This window comes from Fusarium proliferatum (genome assembly GCF_900067095.1).
Source record: "Fusarium proliferatum ET1 genome assembly, contig: FPRO_scaffold003, whole genome shotgun sequence".
NCBI lineage: Eukaryota > Fungi > Ascomycota > Sordariomycetes > Hypocreales > Nectriaceae > Fusarium > Fusarium proliferatum.
This window is the reverse complement of record NW_022194792.1, coordinates 2531093-2549680: the sequence shown is the minus strand read 5'-3', so window position 1 is coordinate 2549680 and position 18588 is coordinate 2531093. Positions and strand designations below refer to the sequence as shown.

Here is an 18588-nt window from a genome sequence, read left to right as displayed (position 1 = left end):
GAAACTCCATTCCATGGGGGGGTTTTGGAATTTGGTCTCGCACGCGACGTCATTTTTTAATTGAACAAATTTTTATTAATAGATCAAAGTTGAGGGTCCATTTCCATTTTAATTTCGATTTCCAAGCTAAGAGATCTTTGACAATCAATATGTAGTGATCCCAACATGGAGATGTCTTTATACCTACTTATCTAGGTAGGTAACCCATAAATGGTACCTAAATAATAATGCCACTAGGCGATATTGCAGCAGAATCTTAACCACGATAGCAAATGAGCAGACATATCATCAGAACACACCTTCACGAATATGTGCACTCTAGACCTTTCAACGCCGCCTAGGCGTATCTGGAGGAGACTTGGGAGGGACAGCTATCTTATGGCATAACAATATCTCCTCGAGCTCGTCGGCTTGCTTCCGATACCAGGGATCTAGGGACATATATCACGCGGCTGAGAGCTCTCATCGCCTCTGCTCAGGGTAAGACAGAAAGCAGCTCACGTTTGGAATCTAAAACGGAACAAGCAGACCAGATATGTCACTCATGCTTATCGCAGCTTCCCAAGGCTTACAAATGGGAGAAGCTGTTGAGCAATGAAAACACTCCAATTATGATTCTCTACACCCTTATTACCTACTTATTTCCATCTCGAGATCTTGGCGTAAATTGACGAGCTCAGTCGGCCAACAGGATCATGGCTATTGAAAATTCAACCGCCGGTAACGGGCGTTTGACCAAAGGGCTCACTCACCGTCATGTAAGTGGAGTTTGACAACAACGGCGACACATTGGGTTCACAACTATCCAATACGTTTGTATGTATACACGATCGATATAAATCGCAACCAGATCCAATCATGTATAATAGGGTCGTCTAAGTGATAGATATCCTAGGACTACTTAAGTATCCCATCAATTAGAGTCAGCGTCCCGAGACCGGCTTAACATCACATTAAAGTGGAGCATATACTCTTTGGCCTGGAGGAAGAGAAAGCGGGACATGGCCCTCCAATGGTGACTCTTCCTACCACACAGACTCATCATATCTTGACCTACTTAAGCCATTGGCTTAAAGAAAAGTTCACTTTCTTCCTTCGATCTGACGTTCAGCTCAATTCTAGGCTTCAGAGCTCATTTTCTCATTTATACAATTACTCATTAACTCACTCAACTCAACACACAGCTTAAAATGAAGACTTCAGCTTTCCGAATCGCTCGAGAGGCCGCTGCAGGCCTTCAGAAACGAGCGTACTCACAGGCTGCAACACCTAGGCATCTCATGACAATTGCTGATCTTACTCCCAATGAGTTTGCCAACCTTGTCCGTGATGCCAACACTCGAAAAATAGCCGTCAAGGGCGGAGCTCCCGCGAGCTATCTCAATGCTGGTCTTGCTGGTAAGACTGTTGCTATGATGTTCAGCAAGCGCAGTACCCGTACTCGAGTTTCCACTGAAGCTGCTGTGACTATGCTTGGTGGAAATCCCATGTTTCTCGGGAAGGATGATATTCAGCTTGGTGTAAGTTGCACTTACATGATGAAGACCTACCTGTACTAATGCCTGCCAAGGTTAATGAGTCGCTATACGACACTTCGGTTGTCATTTCTTCCATGACCTCCTGTATGGTCGCTCGAGTTGGACCTCATTCTGATGTCGCTAATCTCGCAAAGCACTCAAGTGTCCCTGTCATCAACGCTCTGTCCGATGACTTCCATCCTCTGCAGACGATTGCTGACTTCCTCACTCTCCATGAAACCTTCCCATCAGCAAGCGCCAAGGGAGCTACACTGGGCCTCAATGGCCTCAAGGTCGCCTGGGTCGGCGATGCCAACAATGTTCTGTTCGATCTTGCCATCGGTTGTGTCAAGATGGGTGTTGACATATCCGTTGCCGCCCCTGAGGGATATGAGATTCCTGACAACATGAGGCAACTCATCAGCTCCGCTGCTGACGGCGTGTCCTCACCCGGCAAGCTTTTTGAGACTAACGTCCCTGAAGAGGCTGTTAAGGATGCCAATGTCCTGGTGACTGATACATGGGTTTCCATGGGCCAGGAGGCTGATACCCAGAAGCGCCTCAAGGACTTTGCTGGTTTCCAGATTACGAACGACCTTGCAAAGCGAGGAGGTGCAAAGTCGGAGTGGAAGTTTATGCACTGCCTCCCTCGACACCCCGAGGAGGTCGCCGATGAGGTCTTCTACAGCCCCCGCTCTCTGGTATTTCCCGAGGCCGAGAACCGTCTCTGGGCCGCTGTTTGTAAGTCTTTACGGTATTTCTTTAGAAGCATGACACTAACGTCGACAGCTGCCTTGGAAGGCTTTGTCGTCAACAAGGGCAAGTTCTAAAGTATGGTGAGAAGACGGAATACGAATGGATACGATATCATTTACTACCTGACCACACTTGACGGGAGGTGGAGCACTGGCGCACGAACGATAAAAATAGTCTTGGGAATTAAATCAATTAAATCAGATCCTTTCCTTGAAAACGCCATTCGGCCGGGTCACTAAATTGAGGTATCTATATGATTTTAACCTGGAGGGAGCTGACTGGCATCGACAACCTCGTCTGCCTCCATGACAAGGGACTCCTGGTTACCTTCAGACAGAGGAGATCGGGGTAGAGCCATCAGACCTGTACGGGCAGACTCAAGAATGCCAAAGGGAGCAACAAGCTTGAGGAACGAGTCGATACGTGACTGCTTAGCAGAACTGGAACCCCGTATTAGTATTGCGCATGGTTGAGTAGATAAGAGGGAGACGGTGGGCAACATACACTTCAACAATGCAGCTGTTGGTGCTGATATCTAGGACCTTGCCGCCAAACTGATGGGCGAAGTAAGTGATCGACTTAAGATGCTCGTGCTTGTGTCGCAGAGCCTGACTGACGGCCAACTTGCTGGGGTGGAAGTCCTTGGCGGTATCGGAGAGGCTACGTTCAATGGCCTCATGCGCGTAATCGACATCAGTCTCTCCAGCAGCAATCTCGCGGTGGTGGTGGAGGAGCTCCTCGAAGTACTCGGGGCCAAGGATGTTGATCTTGGCAAGGAGAAGCTCGCGCTGGACAAGAGCTGCGTTGGTATAGTCAAGGACGGCCCAGACAGGGACAAGATCCTCAAGCTGTCGGCGAGCCTGCTCAACAACGCCGTCTTGACCAGTGAGGACAATGGTCATGCGAGAAAGGTCGTCAACCTCAGTGTTGCACACGACCAGAGAGTCAATGTTGAACCCGCGAGCTGCCAAAATTCCGGAAACGCGGGACAGAACACCAGGCTCGTTCTGGACCAGACAGTTGAGGATATGGCGCTTGGGAGGAGCGGTTGAAGGGACTGGGGTCTCGTAAAGAATGTTGGAGACGGCGGCCTGGGCGGACCACGCAGGAGGATTGTCGCTCACGGGAAGGGGAGCAGAGCGACGGCGGAGGGCCTTGTAGGCGATGGCGGAGGTTGAGGAGGAGCTATATCGCACAGCGGCGACGCCTCTCGCAGAGGCGACCCAGCGAAGGGACGAAGTCAAGGGCCGTAGAGAAGCCATCTTGCGGAGACAGGAGAACAGGAACAGTTCTCTGGTCAGAACAAGAAGGGTCCCAACACGGTAGAAATAGCAATTGGGCCGGGCGGAGGATGGGATGAAGGTGACTCAAAGTCAGGAAGAGATAGGTCGAGGGAAATGCCGAAAAAATCAATGGGCCATCGATAGGCCGGTGACCGGAGGCCACAGAGATACGGGGGCCAGGGCGGGCAGGTGTTTGCACAGGAGCACGGATCAGCTCGGCAAGGGTACGCTGTAAGCTCCGAGTCTAGGTTAAGGTATCTATCAAGAGGTATGGAAATAGGGTTGTTTTCGAGCTTGCATACGATTTGCAACGGCTTACATGTATGAATGAACCATTGAGCCCGAGGCGATCATAAAGATTGGATTGTTCTTATAGGCAGGCTACAACTTGATGCAATGCAGTAATTGACCCCAGTTCATGCCCATGACATTCCCCAGGTTCGTTGTAAATCATGCAGGGCTCAAAGCCACAGTACTAAACTCCCGTCCAATGAAAAAGCACTTGTTAATCACTTGGAAAGAAATCTACTAGAGGAATCGAAATGCCAGAGCTTTACAAAACAAATTAATCTGAAAAACCGAGCAGCGCTCATGACATAACCAGGCACTTCTATGGAGTATACTCCTTTGCATTGCGCACTCGTCTACGCTTTTACCCATTGCTATCTACCTACCCATTGCCCCAAGCTCTCCCCCACATTCTCACCGCCGGTGTCGGGTAGCTCACCAGCCACATGTGGCGGAAGGCTGAACGATATACAATCAGCCTTTTCAGGTTCCTGCTGTTCCGTAAACCATCAAACATCAACTCCACTTCAACACAAGCGCATTTCGGCTGCTATTTTTCACACCGGATTTGCACTGATACATGGGTGCATATAGACCGTTATCGACAACTCGGTATCTTTCTGTACTTCCACGTGGCGTAGCTCCGACCTACATCCCCCAATTTTTATTTCAATATTTGCAACTCGCCGAGTATGGATGAAACAGAACGACGAACGGTGAAGCGTTCGCGCTTCGACCAGACAGAGCCGGAACCCAAGAGGACATCGCGGTTCGACCGTCGCTCGCGATCTCCCCCGTCGCGCCGCTCTGAGCCTGGAAGAGATCGCAGCCCCATGGCAAAAGATGCGACCCCCGAGGCAAGGAAATCTCCAACTGATGCTGCCGCTGCCGCTGGTTTGTGCCCTTGTCCCATGCCTTTCCCTTCTTCTTTCTTTAAAACCCATCGCGACAATGTTTGTCTACACACGTCTCTAATATAATACATAGCTGCCGCTGCGGCGCGCATCAACGCGCAGCTCCAAGCTCGTAAGGGAATCCAGCATGTCGATGTACCTCCCATCAGGTCGGCTGATACCGACTCACCACCGCCGCGACCAACCTCGACTCCACAAAGCGCAAACAAGACAGCTCCGGCACTCGATGGCGAGATGTATGTTGCAGATGGTGACTATATCCAGGACATCGAAGTCAATGACCTCAGGAATCGCTACCTCCTCACCAAAGGGTCCACGCAGAAAATGGTAAATACTCCTGCTTTACAGCCCACTGATCTTCCCAGAACCGCTCCTTTGGATTTATTATGCACTTGAATCGAGAATATCATGCTTACAGCTTGATAGCTCGCTTCAATACCCCCTTCGTTGCTCCTGCTGACTCCCACTCGATTAGATCAAAGACGAAACCGGCGCTGGTACGCAATTTCTTCATGTTTTTTCCCCGTAGGATATCTTATTGACTTAGCAAGATATTACCACCCGGGGCAGCTACTATCCCAACAAGAGTATGGCAACCGCTGCGGTAAGGAAATCTTTCAGTCTTGGTTGGGCCTCACTCTAATCCCTTATAGAACCCTCCGTTGTACCTTCACATCACGAGCACGAGCAAGTCTGGTTTGGAGGCCGCTGTCGCCAAGATCAACGAACTTATTCAACAGGAACTCCCTCAGCTTGTCGATGAAAGGCGTTTTCGCCGTCGAGACCAGGAGCAGGTTGAACGTGATGAGTTTGGCCGAGTAAGGTTCTCGCAATTTACAGGTGGAACAAAGATGCTGACAGTCTTTCTATAGCGTAAATGGCCCGAAGAGAAGATTCCTATCAGCCTAGAGCCCGTACATGGGTTCAATTTGCGTGCTCAGGTCGTTGGACACGGAGGTGCCTACGTCAAGCATATCCAGCAAGAGACAACTTGTCGCGTGCAGATCAAGGGACGAGGCTCTGGATATCTCGAGGCAGCCACTAACCAAGAGAGCGACGAAGACATGTTCCTCCATGTGACGTGAGTTGGCGTGTTTGTTGATCTGGGACATCCACAACTAACATAAACGCAGCGGTCCTGACCCCAATATGGTTGCGAAAGCCAAGGAGCTTTGCGAGGACCTGATCGCCAATGTCAAGGAACAGTATGAAGAGTTCAAGAGTCGTCCACCGCGCTACGGCGGCGACCGCTACGGAGGCGACCGCTATGGGGGTGATCGTTACAATGGTGGCGGTGACCGAAACCATTCCCATGGTGGCTCACACGGAACTTCTCATGGTTCATATGGCGCCTCTGGCTATGGTGGATACGGGTCTAACCCGGCTGGTGCTTCAAACAGTCCAGCCGCTGCTGGCGTGAACAGCCCGACCAATGCTGCTGACTATGCCGCCCAGTACGCCCAGTACTACGGTGGCGCAGATCCCTACGCAGCCTATGGTGGTTATGCTAAGTAAGGAGAGCTTGCCGCTCGAGATGCCTACTCCGTGACGCTGACGATTTGCTACAGCTATGTTGCTATGTACCAGCAATACTATGGAGCTCAGGCTCAAGCACAGGCTCCCGGCCCTCCCGGTGCCACGCCTGGGCAGTCAGCTTCACCTCCTCCGCCCCCGAGTGAGGCCGCTCCTCCTCCGCCACCGCCGCCCAGCTCGGCACCTCCCCCGCCTCCCCCTTCTGGGTCCCCCCCGGGAACAGGCGGGAGCTATGGTTCGGTATGTGACAAAGATGCTGAGATATCCAGCTCGCATTCCACAAGATATTATCCCTCCTTAGGTATATGCTAACATTCGGTAGGTTCCTCCTCCGCCAGGTCTTTGAATTTTGATCGGGTCACCCATCATCAAAGGGGAGCCACAGAATCAGATTTTGACTGAAAAGCATGCCGCTGGATATGGAATTCCATGGCCATGTACGTGAACGCTCCAGTTTACATTGCAGAAAGAAAGAGTGTTGATTCAGGGCTCGTATGCGATTACGAGCTATTTGAGTAGGAATTCTCATCGAACCATCTTTGTATGGATGCGATTAAGAAATAGCAGAATTGCTTTCCAGTAGGTCGCAAAGTTGGTTTTTTTTTAGGAATGACATATTGCAGGTCGAAGTACATTACACTCGCAGTGAAGAAGGTGACGTTTCTTACTAAAGTATTATACTATCTGACAGATCAGGGACATGGCGTTTCTAATGACTCTAGCTTGTAAAGTTGTAGATACTAATATACAGCGTAAGAATTAGTCATTAGTCTTATATTAGCAGGCTTTTACTTCGAAGCGGATGGATTCTGAGAACTTGTACGTGGTTCAGCATGACGGGAGGGGCCAACCCCTTATCGATAAGAGAAACAACACTCGTCGCATCTCATGTAACCTTGACATCTAGACATGCCGCCTACATACGACTACTAGATACAATTAATTATCACGATTTTCTTACAGTGTAACTGCTGCACAGAGAAAAAGATGGCAAGATGAGTCATCAGCGATATCCCTCTCACGATCCAGTCAAGGAGCCCCATTCTATCTCACTCAAAGTGCTTCGGTAAGCTACCTAGCGATATGAGTCCAGGTCCAGATGGCTCCGAGCTTTACCTAGGTAGCTAACGTACGATCAACTTTAAGACTGTCGCGTCCGTCGCTCGTTACTCAATACCCGATCGATTCGCCCTCCTCAGTAGGCGCATCCATCAAATCAGCCCCGATCCCTGCTTCGCTCGCGTACCATTCCGAAGCTGCCTCGAACCCATCTCCCTTCCTTCTCAGTCCCGCCGTCAACCTCCCGGTATCGTTTGGTTCGGCATATGTCGGCGAGACTTTTAGCTGCACTCTTTGCGCGAACAATGAACTACCAATAGATGCTGCCAAAAATATTCGCGATGTGCGCATCGAAGCAGAGATGAAGACACCTGGTATGGGTGCTGTTCAGCGCCTTGAGCTTGGCCCCTTGAATGACCAATCTGAAGTTGATCTTGAGTCTGGAGGTACCTTGCAGAAAGTGGTCTCGTTCGATCTTAAGGAGGAGGGCAACCACGTTCTTGCGGTAACAGTGAGCTACTACGAGGCGACAGAAACAAGTGGACGAACAAGAACTTTCCGAAAGCTTTACCAGTTTATCTGCAAAGCTTCACTCATCGTGCGGACCAAGGTTGGTCCCCTGAACTCCAACAACACTCAAGAACACGGGCGATGGGTGCTCGAGGCGCAGCTGGAGAACTGTAGTGAAGACGTAGTGCAGCTGGAGAAGGTGGTACTAGACACGGAGCCTGGGTTGCGGTACCGAGACTGCAACTGGGAGGCGAGCGGGAGCGAAAAGCCGGTGCTGCATCCAGGTGAAGTGGAGCAGGTTTGCTTCGTGGTCGCGGGGGACGGCACCGAGTCGGGTGTGGAGGTGACACCGGACGGGAGAATTATCTTTGGATCATTGGGAATCGGATGGAGAGGTGAGATGGGAAACAGAGGATATCTGGCTACTGGGAAACTAGGCACAAGACGAGCCGCAGCACGATGAAGAGAACCCATCAAAACGACGAATGAATGATACCCGCAGCATTCAGTTGCTAAAGGCGAGGACGCTATGACTCCTCAACATGACACTTTATGATCATGATCTTCATTGTCATCCCTCAGCCCGCAAAGTTCGATAGTCTGGATGCCCGGGGTCCAGGGCCCAGGGTTGAACAGAGTTCTCACAAGCCGATCTCGCTTGTGAGCCGTGTCTTAAACCATATCTGAAGACTTTGACATCCCGGATGCCATACAAGCATTTGCCTAAGACCTAGGAGCCAATAGCAAAGGTCACTGTCCATCACCAAGACATTATGGTTCTTGTTCTTCCTAGTGTCTCTAATCTGTGTGATTGACGGTAGGGGGCTTCAACATGTCCAATTGTCGATTACGTCTTGCTACTACAGGAGCACGAAAATGAGTCGCTAAGTGGCCAGGATGTCGACAGTATGTGACTATTTCACGCTTGAATCGGCATCGACCTCACAGCAAGATCCGACCTGGTCGGGCAACTCAGTATAAGCTGCATGATCCCATGAGACAAAGTTGTGATACCTTTTGTATCCGTAAGAATTTGGGTATGGCAACTCGGTACAGGGTTTGAAAGGTATGTCACTCCAAAAGTAATTAGTGATAGTAATGGTACCGACTACTTGTTGGAAGAATCACCCTCAGTTTTCGAAAGAATGTAGCGTAAGTGTTCTATGAGGGGGTTGATGAACGGTGTTTTGTATCCAGAATTGAGCAACAGAGCTGATATCATATTACATCGTTGTAAGGTGGAAAATCGAACTGGAGAGACCAGATCGAATTTCCGAACGGCGATGGCCGTATTCCAAGTGATACCTAAATTGTTCGTTCTGCTTTAGGGAGTGTATGTATACACGAATCCGGAGTAGTTGACTCGTGAGTATAGTCTGTCACTCTGTCGGTTCAGACTTTATTTCTAATCAGACTTTGAGAGACGTACGCGGCCCCTCCCTCAAGCCATGTCGTTTCAAGCTCGAAAGATTCTCTTCAGAAGCGAGGAACTCTCACCGGGGACTGGGATAAGGAGGCCATGGCGATCGACCAGGATGAGCGAATATCAATCGAAACAACGCATCACACTAAGATCGATGATAGCCGCGTTGTAGCACTTGCTATCGTAGATGGGGACCCAGGGGACCAATGGCCCGGTACGTAACACACGGTCCAACGTGGAGAGCGACCTGAAACAGACGACGCCGTCGAGGTGTAAGTGTTGTGGGTGGATGGGATGACGGCATTAGTATGATTGTGACGGCCATGCGCTCAGGCCTAGCTTGGTTGTTCGGCACTTTACCTGACACTCATCGTGCAGACCGATGAAGGACGAGTGCCTTGAGAGATGAGCAAGGATGAAGCAACGCTTTTCTGCGAGCTTGACAATCCCGAGCCTAACTGGTGCTCCCTAGTGTCAGGTCGCGGTCCAAAGGAGAGCTGAAAGCCCATGCGAACAGTTGAAGGGAGCATACTGGGTAAGTCGTTTTGTATCCGTAAGGCAGTGAATACCAATCAAGAAAATATATCTCGGCTTGCGTGGAAAGATGATGATAGGTGCTTGAAAGGAATTGACATACAATATCATTCGGTTCGTCAGATATGGCTGGCTATACTATCTGACAAGGTGAGTTGTCATGTGTCAGAAGATCGAGTTTGTATTAGATTCGGCTCATGACTTGCTAAAGATAGCAATGGACGGCCATAATATGATCAACTTGAGCTGGCCCGATGACATTCATGCTCTGTCAGATTTATATGAGTCCTATGAGTAGAATAGCAAAGAATCCGTGTCCAAGTTTAGATTTGAGTGTGGCTAGACAGTCTCGGAACGTTAATTCAAGGACTTGCCGACTCGGGAGAAAAGTGCCAGGACTGGAGTAGGCCCCCGGTCTCTTCATATGTATTGATCCTGATCCTGTTTCTTTCTTGATTTCCTGTCTTGTCGATGGTGACTTGAATAAGGCTCCTGGATTGGCCGGTGGGGGGCCCATGTATACATACATAAGGTACTGTACAAACAAAGATAGAGTGAAGGGTGGATGCTGGATGTTTAAAGCGTGTCTGCTTCGCGTATTAGTGTGTTTACTACGGAGGCATTCCTCGCGTGTCGAATGTCGTCTATCACCGTCAATGCTCCGTACCTGCATCACAACGTGGCTCGTGCTTTCGTATTCTACGAGATCCATCAGGGGTATTTGTCGTTGGCCCTGACTTTGACCTATGTTAGGAGGCTTTCCTTGACCACTATTGACGCTGGTGCCAAATTTGGCAACGCCTCAAAAGTCAATTATTAGGCCCAGAATCGAATATTCGTTGGGAAGTACCACTGAACATGAGCCTCTCAACAGTCATGAAGCAGTTAGAGAAAAGGGGGATTGAAAGAGATATTCATGTTTAATTAAGTAGGAGTTGGAAATACCTAACTACTATTAATAAGGAAGAAATCGTCGTTCAACAAGGCTCGAGTCTCGTCCAATCACGACCTTGCCCCAAGGGCGGCGTCAGATTCTGTAAATGGCAAGAGTTGTCCATTTCCATCAACAAGATCTACAGGGTTCTGTCAATTTTGGGATTCGAGACGGGCAACCATCAGCGCCAGACCTGCCTCCCTTGTACAACTCGACCGTCGATCGGGAGGAACGATGTCAGGACAAGCCTTGGTATCCAAGGTAGGTGCGTCGTACGCTGGGCTGTACATATGTACCAACAAAAAGCAAGAGCAGGTTGAAAGATGTCCGTTTACTTCTTGGATTGTTTTTCAGCTCCCATTGCAGTAAAGATTGTGGAGAGGCGCTAACTATCACAGACGGCGTCTCTGAACTACACCCACACAATAATAGCGTCAAGGTCAGATTCAAATAGGTCGGATGGAGACACAACTGACGTAGGCGGCCAAGTAACGCCTGCCCTCATGACATCCCAGAGAGGTAGTCAGGGGAAGGGTCAGAAATTGAATGATATAAACCACAACCACAAACACAGAGAAACAAGCAAGGCAAAGTGACTAAAGAAAGATCAAAGCCGTCTTGAGTCCCCGCCAAACACGATCTTGATATGTGGAGCGTTTTCGACACACCCTCCACACATTGTACCCACGAAAACGGTGAGGACAGGAGTGGTCGGTAATAAACAAGGACAAGACACTGTGACCCCAATCGGGGCTTTATTCGTTTCTCACTTATTTGGGCTTCATGGTTTCACATCCTTCTCCCGTCGATTGCTCATTAATTTATCACGGTGTGCTCCAGAGAATAGGCACAAAAGCACTTTATCCAATACCCGTACAGCCGTTACGCAACCCGTGGCTGACTTCAGCCGGGGCGATACAAATGGGGGATCTCGCACTTCAATGGGGACTGAACACCGGCCGAGACAGACTCACACTCAAACCAAGACCATCCCTGACCGTGTCCCGGTTCTGCGCGACACAGGACTTTGTCTCACGCTCTTCGCCGGGTTGCTCGTGCCGCTCAGGAACATACCTAGGTACTTAAGGTAGGTAGCTAGTGAACTGTATGTATGTAGGTATCTGTACGACACCTTTAAGAGGCCATCCATCATTTCAAAACGACAGCACATCAGGCTGTTGCTGCGCTGACAGTTCGGTTTGGCCGATATCAGGCACAAAGGGGGAAATCACAGAATAGGACAACTCATCAGACGCCATCGGTGATGAGTGCCGTTTTCCACATGTCTACTGCATCAAGCATGCAGCTGGGTGAAGCATGTTGATGCAGACGGATACAGTATCCCGCATACATACGCAGGCACGCCCAGCGATACATACAGATTGTTGACGCCTCATATCGTATCCCGCAGCGTGGCTGCCCCGTCGGGACCGTTAACTTCGCCATATAATTAATTTTAAGTTGAGGACTGTTTCCTTTATATGTCCAGAATGCAGACCTCAACCCATAGTTGATAAGCACTCCAACCAACATCCCATCACCATCACTTGGGATGCTGGCTCGCTCAGCTAATGTGGCACCCCAATCCGTAGCTGATGGAGCAAAGACGGCGACTAGTGGGTATTGTTATGGGGACGGGAGGGACACCCATGAAGCCTGCCCTGCGCCCTGGAGGTCAGGGGATAAGACCTGACACTAACTAGCGATTCCTGGCCTGCAGCATGATCGTGGAGCATGCCACACGCGCGACTTTACATGTCTAGCATGTACACTGTACTCCGTACCGACAACAGAGTTGAACGAGCGGTGGGGGTGAAGAGCGCATATCCGGATCCGAAGCATACTTGACGAATCCTAGTGCAGGCTTCTAACAGAGCACAATGGATGGGAGAAGACATCAGTGAACAAAACTATTATGGCCCGTGGATCCGTTGGCGCACGCCTGAAACCCCTGAGGCTGAAGGGTTGCCGGAAGAGAAAGAGAGGAAGCCGAATTGAATCTGTATGTATTGTGCTGCATCTGGATACGTGGATGGCCAACCGTTGATGGGTGCATCCATCGAATAGCAGTGCTTGGAAAAGGCGACGGTGTGCGCCTCAAGATCGACGGCTTGCTTGCTTGCGGAATCGGTCAATTTCCTTAGCACACCAAAAGTCAGTGCCAGCAACTAGCTGTCAGGTACCTTGCAGCAGAAGTGCGTGTGGTAGATTTTGTTAATTGACTTGAGCGATTGTGTAGTGCCTTGATAAAAGGTAACTAAGACAATAGATATTCGTTGTTGCTAGCTTGAGGGAAGCACGTACATGGCCTGTTAAATAGCGATATGTTTTGTTGCTCAGTCACTCACCTGCATGATCCATACAATGCCATGTATGTAATAACCCTTGTCGTTCCAGCCCCGGTTTGTGTGATATGCTCCTATATGCTGTAGTGATTGTTTGTAGTTCAAATGGAAGCCAGCGGTGAGTATCGTAATAGCACCTAAGAGGAATGGATGGATGGGAGAAGTCGTCACGCTCCCAGTGGTTGAATGTCAGGCGCACTTCTCAGTGGTCGGTCCCTTAAGAAAGAAGTCCCCCCTACCACCCGACGCTGCAGCCCCACGGCTTTAGGCGTATGGACTGTGTGGCAGCCCCTACGAGAGCTAGACAGCCATCCCGGGAAACCCCTGGACAGGCGCCCACCAAAGGAAGCTGCAGGTCGTTCTTCTCCAACTTTTTCGTGGATAGAGAGATTTGGGACCTGGACCCTAAATTCATCAATCAACCGCCCACTCATCGTCCCCTCAGTCAGCCATTCACTCACTAAAGGGAGCCTCCTCCACGTTTCTAGCGTGCGTCGACACCCCCTGGTCGGGCTGGTCTGGTCTGGTCAACATCTGTCTTTGGTCTACCAACACGTTCACAAGTACCTGTACTTCATCCACGTTCCTAGGTCGTCAGATAACCCAATACGGTACCTAAAAGTTACTGTAAGAGCACAGATCGACACTGAATCCTCGTTCTTTCTCCTGTGTTGTTTTCCTCATCTCATCCTTCTACTCTCTTTATCACGGCCTTTTTCCTTTCTACTCCTTCACTTTGTACTTCAACATTTGGGCTCGGTGGCTTTCAAGAGTTCTTGCATCTCCTTTACCCCCTCCGTTACCTAGGTTTTTAAGCTGGCTCGTCCATCCACTTTAAACTAACTTTTGGGTCCCGTTACGTACAACCAGGAGCGGCTCTGGGCGGCTGCCTCATCGCTACACATACAGCATTGCTGGCTGCGTCTCCTCAAGCGCATCATCTATACTTACCACGTTCCGAGCCTATTTTTGATCCAGATTCAGCCTCGAAAAGCAACAGTCATCGCTTGGTCGTGAGTCGCCCACAGCTGAGCTTACCGTTATCGCTGTCTTCGTACTCGCCTGATAAAAAAAAAGCCCTGGTACTGGTCCTGTCGTTCATGACCTAACTGAAACCCCAGCAACCCGACCTGATTTTGTCTTGTCGATCGCCCACCTCTTCAGATCAAAACCACAACAAGTCAAGCAGAATACGCTGGCAACTGACCCGGTTCCTTTTGCCTACGACCCTCCATACGCTTCTGTTCCGCCCGTTTGTGGCCCAAACACTACGATTGACATGTCATGGAGAACTCATCGACCCCTCTCGCCGACTATTTCTGGATCGCCGGCGTAGAGTCGGTGTCCTACCACGATCCCAACTCCCAACCCGCCCCCGTTGTTGTTCCCGTTGAGTCTACCATTGTCGAGGATGGTGAGTCTGAGGATGAAGACACAAACGGCGACCAACCAAAAATAAAAGCACGGCACTCGCGCCAGGGCTCCGCCAACCGTCTCTCTCGGATATCTCTCACCGACCGGTTCTCCATACATACTCTCGACGAGACAGACGGCAATACCAAAAGCAACCGCAGTAGCGCCACTATTCGTGCTTTAAACCCCCCTAATTTTGGCAATACCAATGGCAACGGCAATGGCAACAGCAGTGCCAATGGCCAAAATGCCGGTCCCAGCGGCATCCTTGGTGAGGGCTCCATGCTGATGGGCGACTTCGACTTTGATAAGGCTCTGGTAAAATTTGCCGCCGAGAGAGAGGTATTTCTCGAGGACCTGACATTCAGCGCCGGTGCAAAAGTGCAAGCTCGTGCACCAATGGTGAATCCTAGGGCAGAGAGGATCAAGGCAGAGGAAAGCGACAGCGGCAGACTGAGTCCTCTCAGGAGCATTAAGGGTAGCATCCGCCGTAAGATGAGCTTTAGGGATATGAACAGTGTGCGCAAGCAACCCAGCAACAGGATCAGCACCAGTCGCGCAGGTTTGTTCTCGTCATGTTCTGGAGTTTGATCTTATCAAACGGTCAGGCACATACAGGGAGGCTCGCTAACTTATAATGATAGCCTCGATCCGAACCACGAGACGGCTCAGCAATTACAACTCCGTAATTCCACCACCCGAACCCCTTAACACCGACCCCGATATGCATCCTCTCAAACGACGCTTTGAGCCGGTTCTTCTTGACCGATATCCTCCTCAGGAAGCGACAGATGAGATTGCTCGACGTGGGAAATTCCCTGACTATGTGCCCATGTTTGCTTTTCCCAACGATATTCAGATTGTTTCGTCGGATGACCGACCTCGATCTACATGGCATGGGTTTACTATGACTTCTGACGATAACTCCAAGCTATACGGTATAACCATCATCATCTGGACTGCTCTCAATGCCGAGGTGGCAGAGGAAGTGGAAAAGAAGTGCGAGCAATGGCGCCAAAGTCACATGTCTGAAGAAGAGCGAGAGCTGGCAGCCAGCTTGGGAGTTCGTCTGGCTGGTGAACGCACCCATCTATCACAACTCCTTGCAAAACTCCCTACAATCCCGTCAGGCTCTCCAGCACGTGAGAGGCTCGAAGATGAAATTAGCACTGTGGAAGAAAAGATTACCCTCATGACGGACATGCTTCGGCCCCTGAGACATGGAGCCGCGTCTAAGATCGAGGGTCTCACTGCTGGCGAGAGCGGACTCTGGACGCCTCGCGCATATGGTATCCTGGGCCGAGACGCAGCCAATATGTCCTTCTGGAAAGAATGGCTCAAGGCTATCGTTACCCCCATGACAGATGGGGGTGTCCTAAGAATCCCTCCAAGCTCACCCAGCGTGGGACGCTGGCAACCCCTTGAGCGTTATGTCGTAAACCTATGCACCGAGGCATTCAATCCCCTGGGATCCAAAACTCAGGTTGAACTAGGAGTGCGCGAATTGCGACTTTATGCTCGGAAGGAGGCAGACAACGAAATTCCTGGTTCGCGATCCATCGATCTCTACGCCCTATTCCGTTGCTTGTCACTCGAGAATATTGTCGCTCTGTTCGAGTATGCTATGGCCGAATCCCGAATCATCTTTCTGTCCTCTCACACCAGCATGTTGCACCTCGCCTGTCATGCACTTGCAAACCTGCTATACCCCCTGAAGTGGTCGAGTATTTTTATTCCCGTGCTCCCTGCGCGACTTCTGTCGGCTCTCGAAGCGCCTTGCCCATATATCGTCGGCATTGAGCGACGTTACGATAGAATTGAACTGCCCGAGGACGATTATGTGCTCGTTGACTTGGACAAGGATACTATTGATGCTACATCACAACCCGTTCGACTTCCTCGTCAGGCCCGAAGGAAACTCATGTCTCTTCTGCAGGTCGCGGCGCCCCACAAACTGCGATATGGAGTCACAACTGGACCACCCCCTTATGCCATGGAATCATTCCCTTATGACGCCTTCTCCACCGAGAATGCAGCCCTTTTCAGATCCGCAACGCCCAAGAGCACCCTGGGCAAATGGGTGTCCCAGAGCTCGTCGGGATTTGGCGAGCCAGACCCGCCAAATGAGGTCCTGCCACCACTGTTCAATGCTTTCGCTTCGGCCAAGGTGGACAACGGTAAATCGGACAGACCCAGCACAAGCAAGTCTGGTAAGACCAGTCCTCAGTCGTCTGTATCCCCTGTTTCTATAAACTTCCCGCCAATGCCCTCCACGCCCGTTTCTCGAAGCGACTCTGGCTTTGCTTTGGCAGCGACTCTTCGAGAGAAGCGCTCTGGACATTTTGGCGAAGAAAAGATGCGACGCAGCTCCTCCTTTGGCATCGATAAGCACCCGCCATACCACAAGCCAAACCTCCCCTTCCTCAACGGCCATCAAGCAAACCTGTCAATTTCAGCTATCTCGGTGGACTCTCAGAACTCCGTTGTTGGTGGTGGTGGTGGATACGGGAATGGATATGCACCTTCAACCTACGCACAGTCAACGCTTGCGGCATCAACTATCATGCCCAGTATGCAGATCCAGCCTGTCCGAAACACAGAGACAACAGTTTGGGTTGAGGGACATTGCTTCAATTGGATCCCCAAGGACAACACATCAATCTGCAATATTTGCAATGACCATGCTGAGGGAGATGGCATTTACAAGTGCACAGGCTGCAAGATCTTCTCCCACGGCAGATGTCTCGGCCATGCTTCGCTTGTCTGCCCCGAGGCATTCCATCCTGACCGAATCCGAGCAGCTTTTGTTCGCTGCCTTGCAAGTCTCTTGTATACATACCGCAAGTACCTTGGACGGCCTTCAAAGCAGCAAAAAGCAAACGGCCAGCTGTATGCCTTTGATATGGATGGGTTTATCAAAAGTCTCCCGCATGATCAGCACGACTATGCTACCATGATGCGGGAAACACAGTGTAAGTTTTGGCCACACCTCTTTAACGTTCGAACGGTCTGAATACTAACTCTGAACTCAAAAGGCTTCAACGAGTTTATCCACGACCGGGAGATGCAGCCAGCCAATAACGCCTCGATTCGTGTGTTTGACGAGATCATCATGGCTAAGAAGGCCCGAGGCCGTTCCGGGTTATCGACGGGTCTTTCCCGCCTTTCCACGATCCGTGCATCTCATGGCGCCTCTACCTACGGGGGCTATGCCCCTCCTCGAGGCAGCTCCAACAGCAAGATACCTGCTTGGCTCGGTGACACCTCCGATCATATCTGGCGGACTGCATCAGTACCATTGCCCAAGGGAAACTTTCCAGGAGAGTATCGAACAGTCGTGACGAGAACGCCTGCACGTCTCGATAGATCCTTAATGCGCGAGCCTCGTTCTATCCAAGGCATGCCTCGTGTAGAAGGGCGAGGTGCCCGCGGGCTCATTCGAAAGCAAGTTCCTAGCATGCTTGGCACCACCCCTCCCACTTGAGGATGAAATATTCACGGACCAATTACTCACATGAGAGGCTTCTCATGACAACTGTTCGATCACTACAAAACACAAATCATTCTCGCCTTGGGCAAGCAAGATGTTCAATCAAGACAAAAAAGCAAAATGAGGAGGGTCTATTGTGTACGATACCACATTTTGTAATAATGGTGATGGCGGGGAAGAGAAAAGACATACGACTCGAGTGCCAAGAAGTTCTAGACGAATAGAGCATGGAGAAGTCAAGACCTTCAAAGGTGGAACTGTCAGATGTTACTGCATAAGCACGCACAGCTCCAATGAGAAGAAGGTGGAGTGAAGGGAGGCAAGAGAGTGCATTGCATCTCGTCTATAATAGACAAATATTGGATCCCCGATTTGCTCAATATGGCCGGATGTTTAGGTTCACCACTTCTCAACTAGAGCATACAGACGTACATATATGCATGGTAATTGTCGTTAGCATACACATCAGCATAAGGGGCAGGACAGGAGTGCTGCCTTTTGTCAAGGCTTTGGAATTGAGGGAGTTTAAGGCTACGAGATTCATACAAGAAAGAAGATCGTTAATGACCACCCAATCCCTATGGGAATG

General features: G+C 50.3%; 5 protein-coding genes across 5 annotated transcripts; 4 read left to right on the top strand and 1 right to left on the bottom strand.

The window, feature by feature from the left end:
• Positions 1–1190: 1190 nt before the first annotated feature.
• Positions 1191–2347, top strand: FPRO_06218 (putative ornithine carbamoyltransferase precursor; the record flags this gene model as incomplete). Its single annotated transcript, XM_031228892.1, has 3 exons — positions 1191–1520; positions 1571–2258; positions 2307–2347. The coding sequence occupies 3 exons, from the start codon at positions 1191–1193 to the stop codon at positions 2345–2347; spliced, it is 1059 nt and encodes a 352-aa protein (XP_031079184.1).
• Positions 2348–2532: 185 nt separating this feature from the next.
• FPRO_06219 (putative acetolactate synthase small subunit precursor) lies at positions 2533–3535 on the bottom strand (the record flags this gene model as incomplete). Its single annotated transcript, XM_031228891.1, has 2 exons — positions 2533–2713; positions 2778–3535. The coding sequence occupies 2 exons, from the start codon at positions 3533–3535 to the stop codon at positions 2533–2535; spliced, it is 939 nt and encodes a 312-aa protein (XP_031079183.1).
• Positions 3536–4536: 1001 nt separating this feature from the next.
• Positions 4537–6637, top strand: FPRO_06220 (uncharacterized protein; the record flags this gene model as incomplete). Its single annotated transcript, XM_031228890.1, has 9 exons — positions 4537–4738; positions 4832–5085; positions 5234–5255; positions 5310–5362; positions 5412–5576; positions 5631–5839; positions 5892–6269; positions 6327–6531; positions 6614–6637. 9 exons carry the CDS (start codon positions 4537–4539, stop codon positions 6635–6637), a joined length of 1512 nt encoding a protein of 503 aa, XP_031079182.1.
• Positions 6638–7286: 649 nt separating this feature from the next.
• On the top strand, positions 7287–8323 carry FPRO_06221 (uncharacterized protein; the record flags this gene model as incomplete). Its single annotated transcript, XM_031228889.1, has 2 exons — positions 7287–7357; positions 7438–8323. 2 exons carry the CDS (start codon positions 7287–7289, stop codon positions 8321–8323), a joined length of 957 nt encoding a protein of 318 aa, XP_031079181.1.
• Positions 8324–14380: 6057 nt separating this feature from the next.
• Positions 14381–17993, top strand: FPRO_06222 (uncharacterized protein; the record flags this gene model as incomplete). Its single annotated transcript, XM_031228888.1, has 3 exons — positions 14381–15071; positions 15154–17481; positions 17545–17993. The coding sequence occupies 3 exons, from the start codon at positions 14381–14383 to the stop codon at positions 17991–17993; spliced, it is 3468 nt and encodes a 1155-aa protein (XP_031079180.1).
• Between the last annotated feature and the right edge of the window lie 595 nt (positions 17994–18588).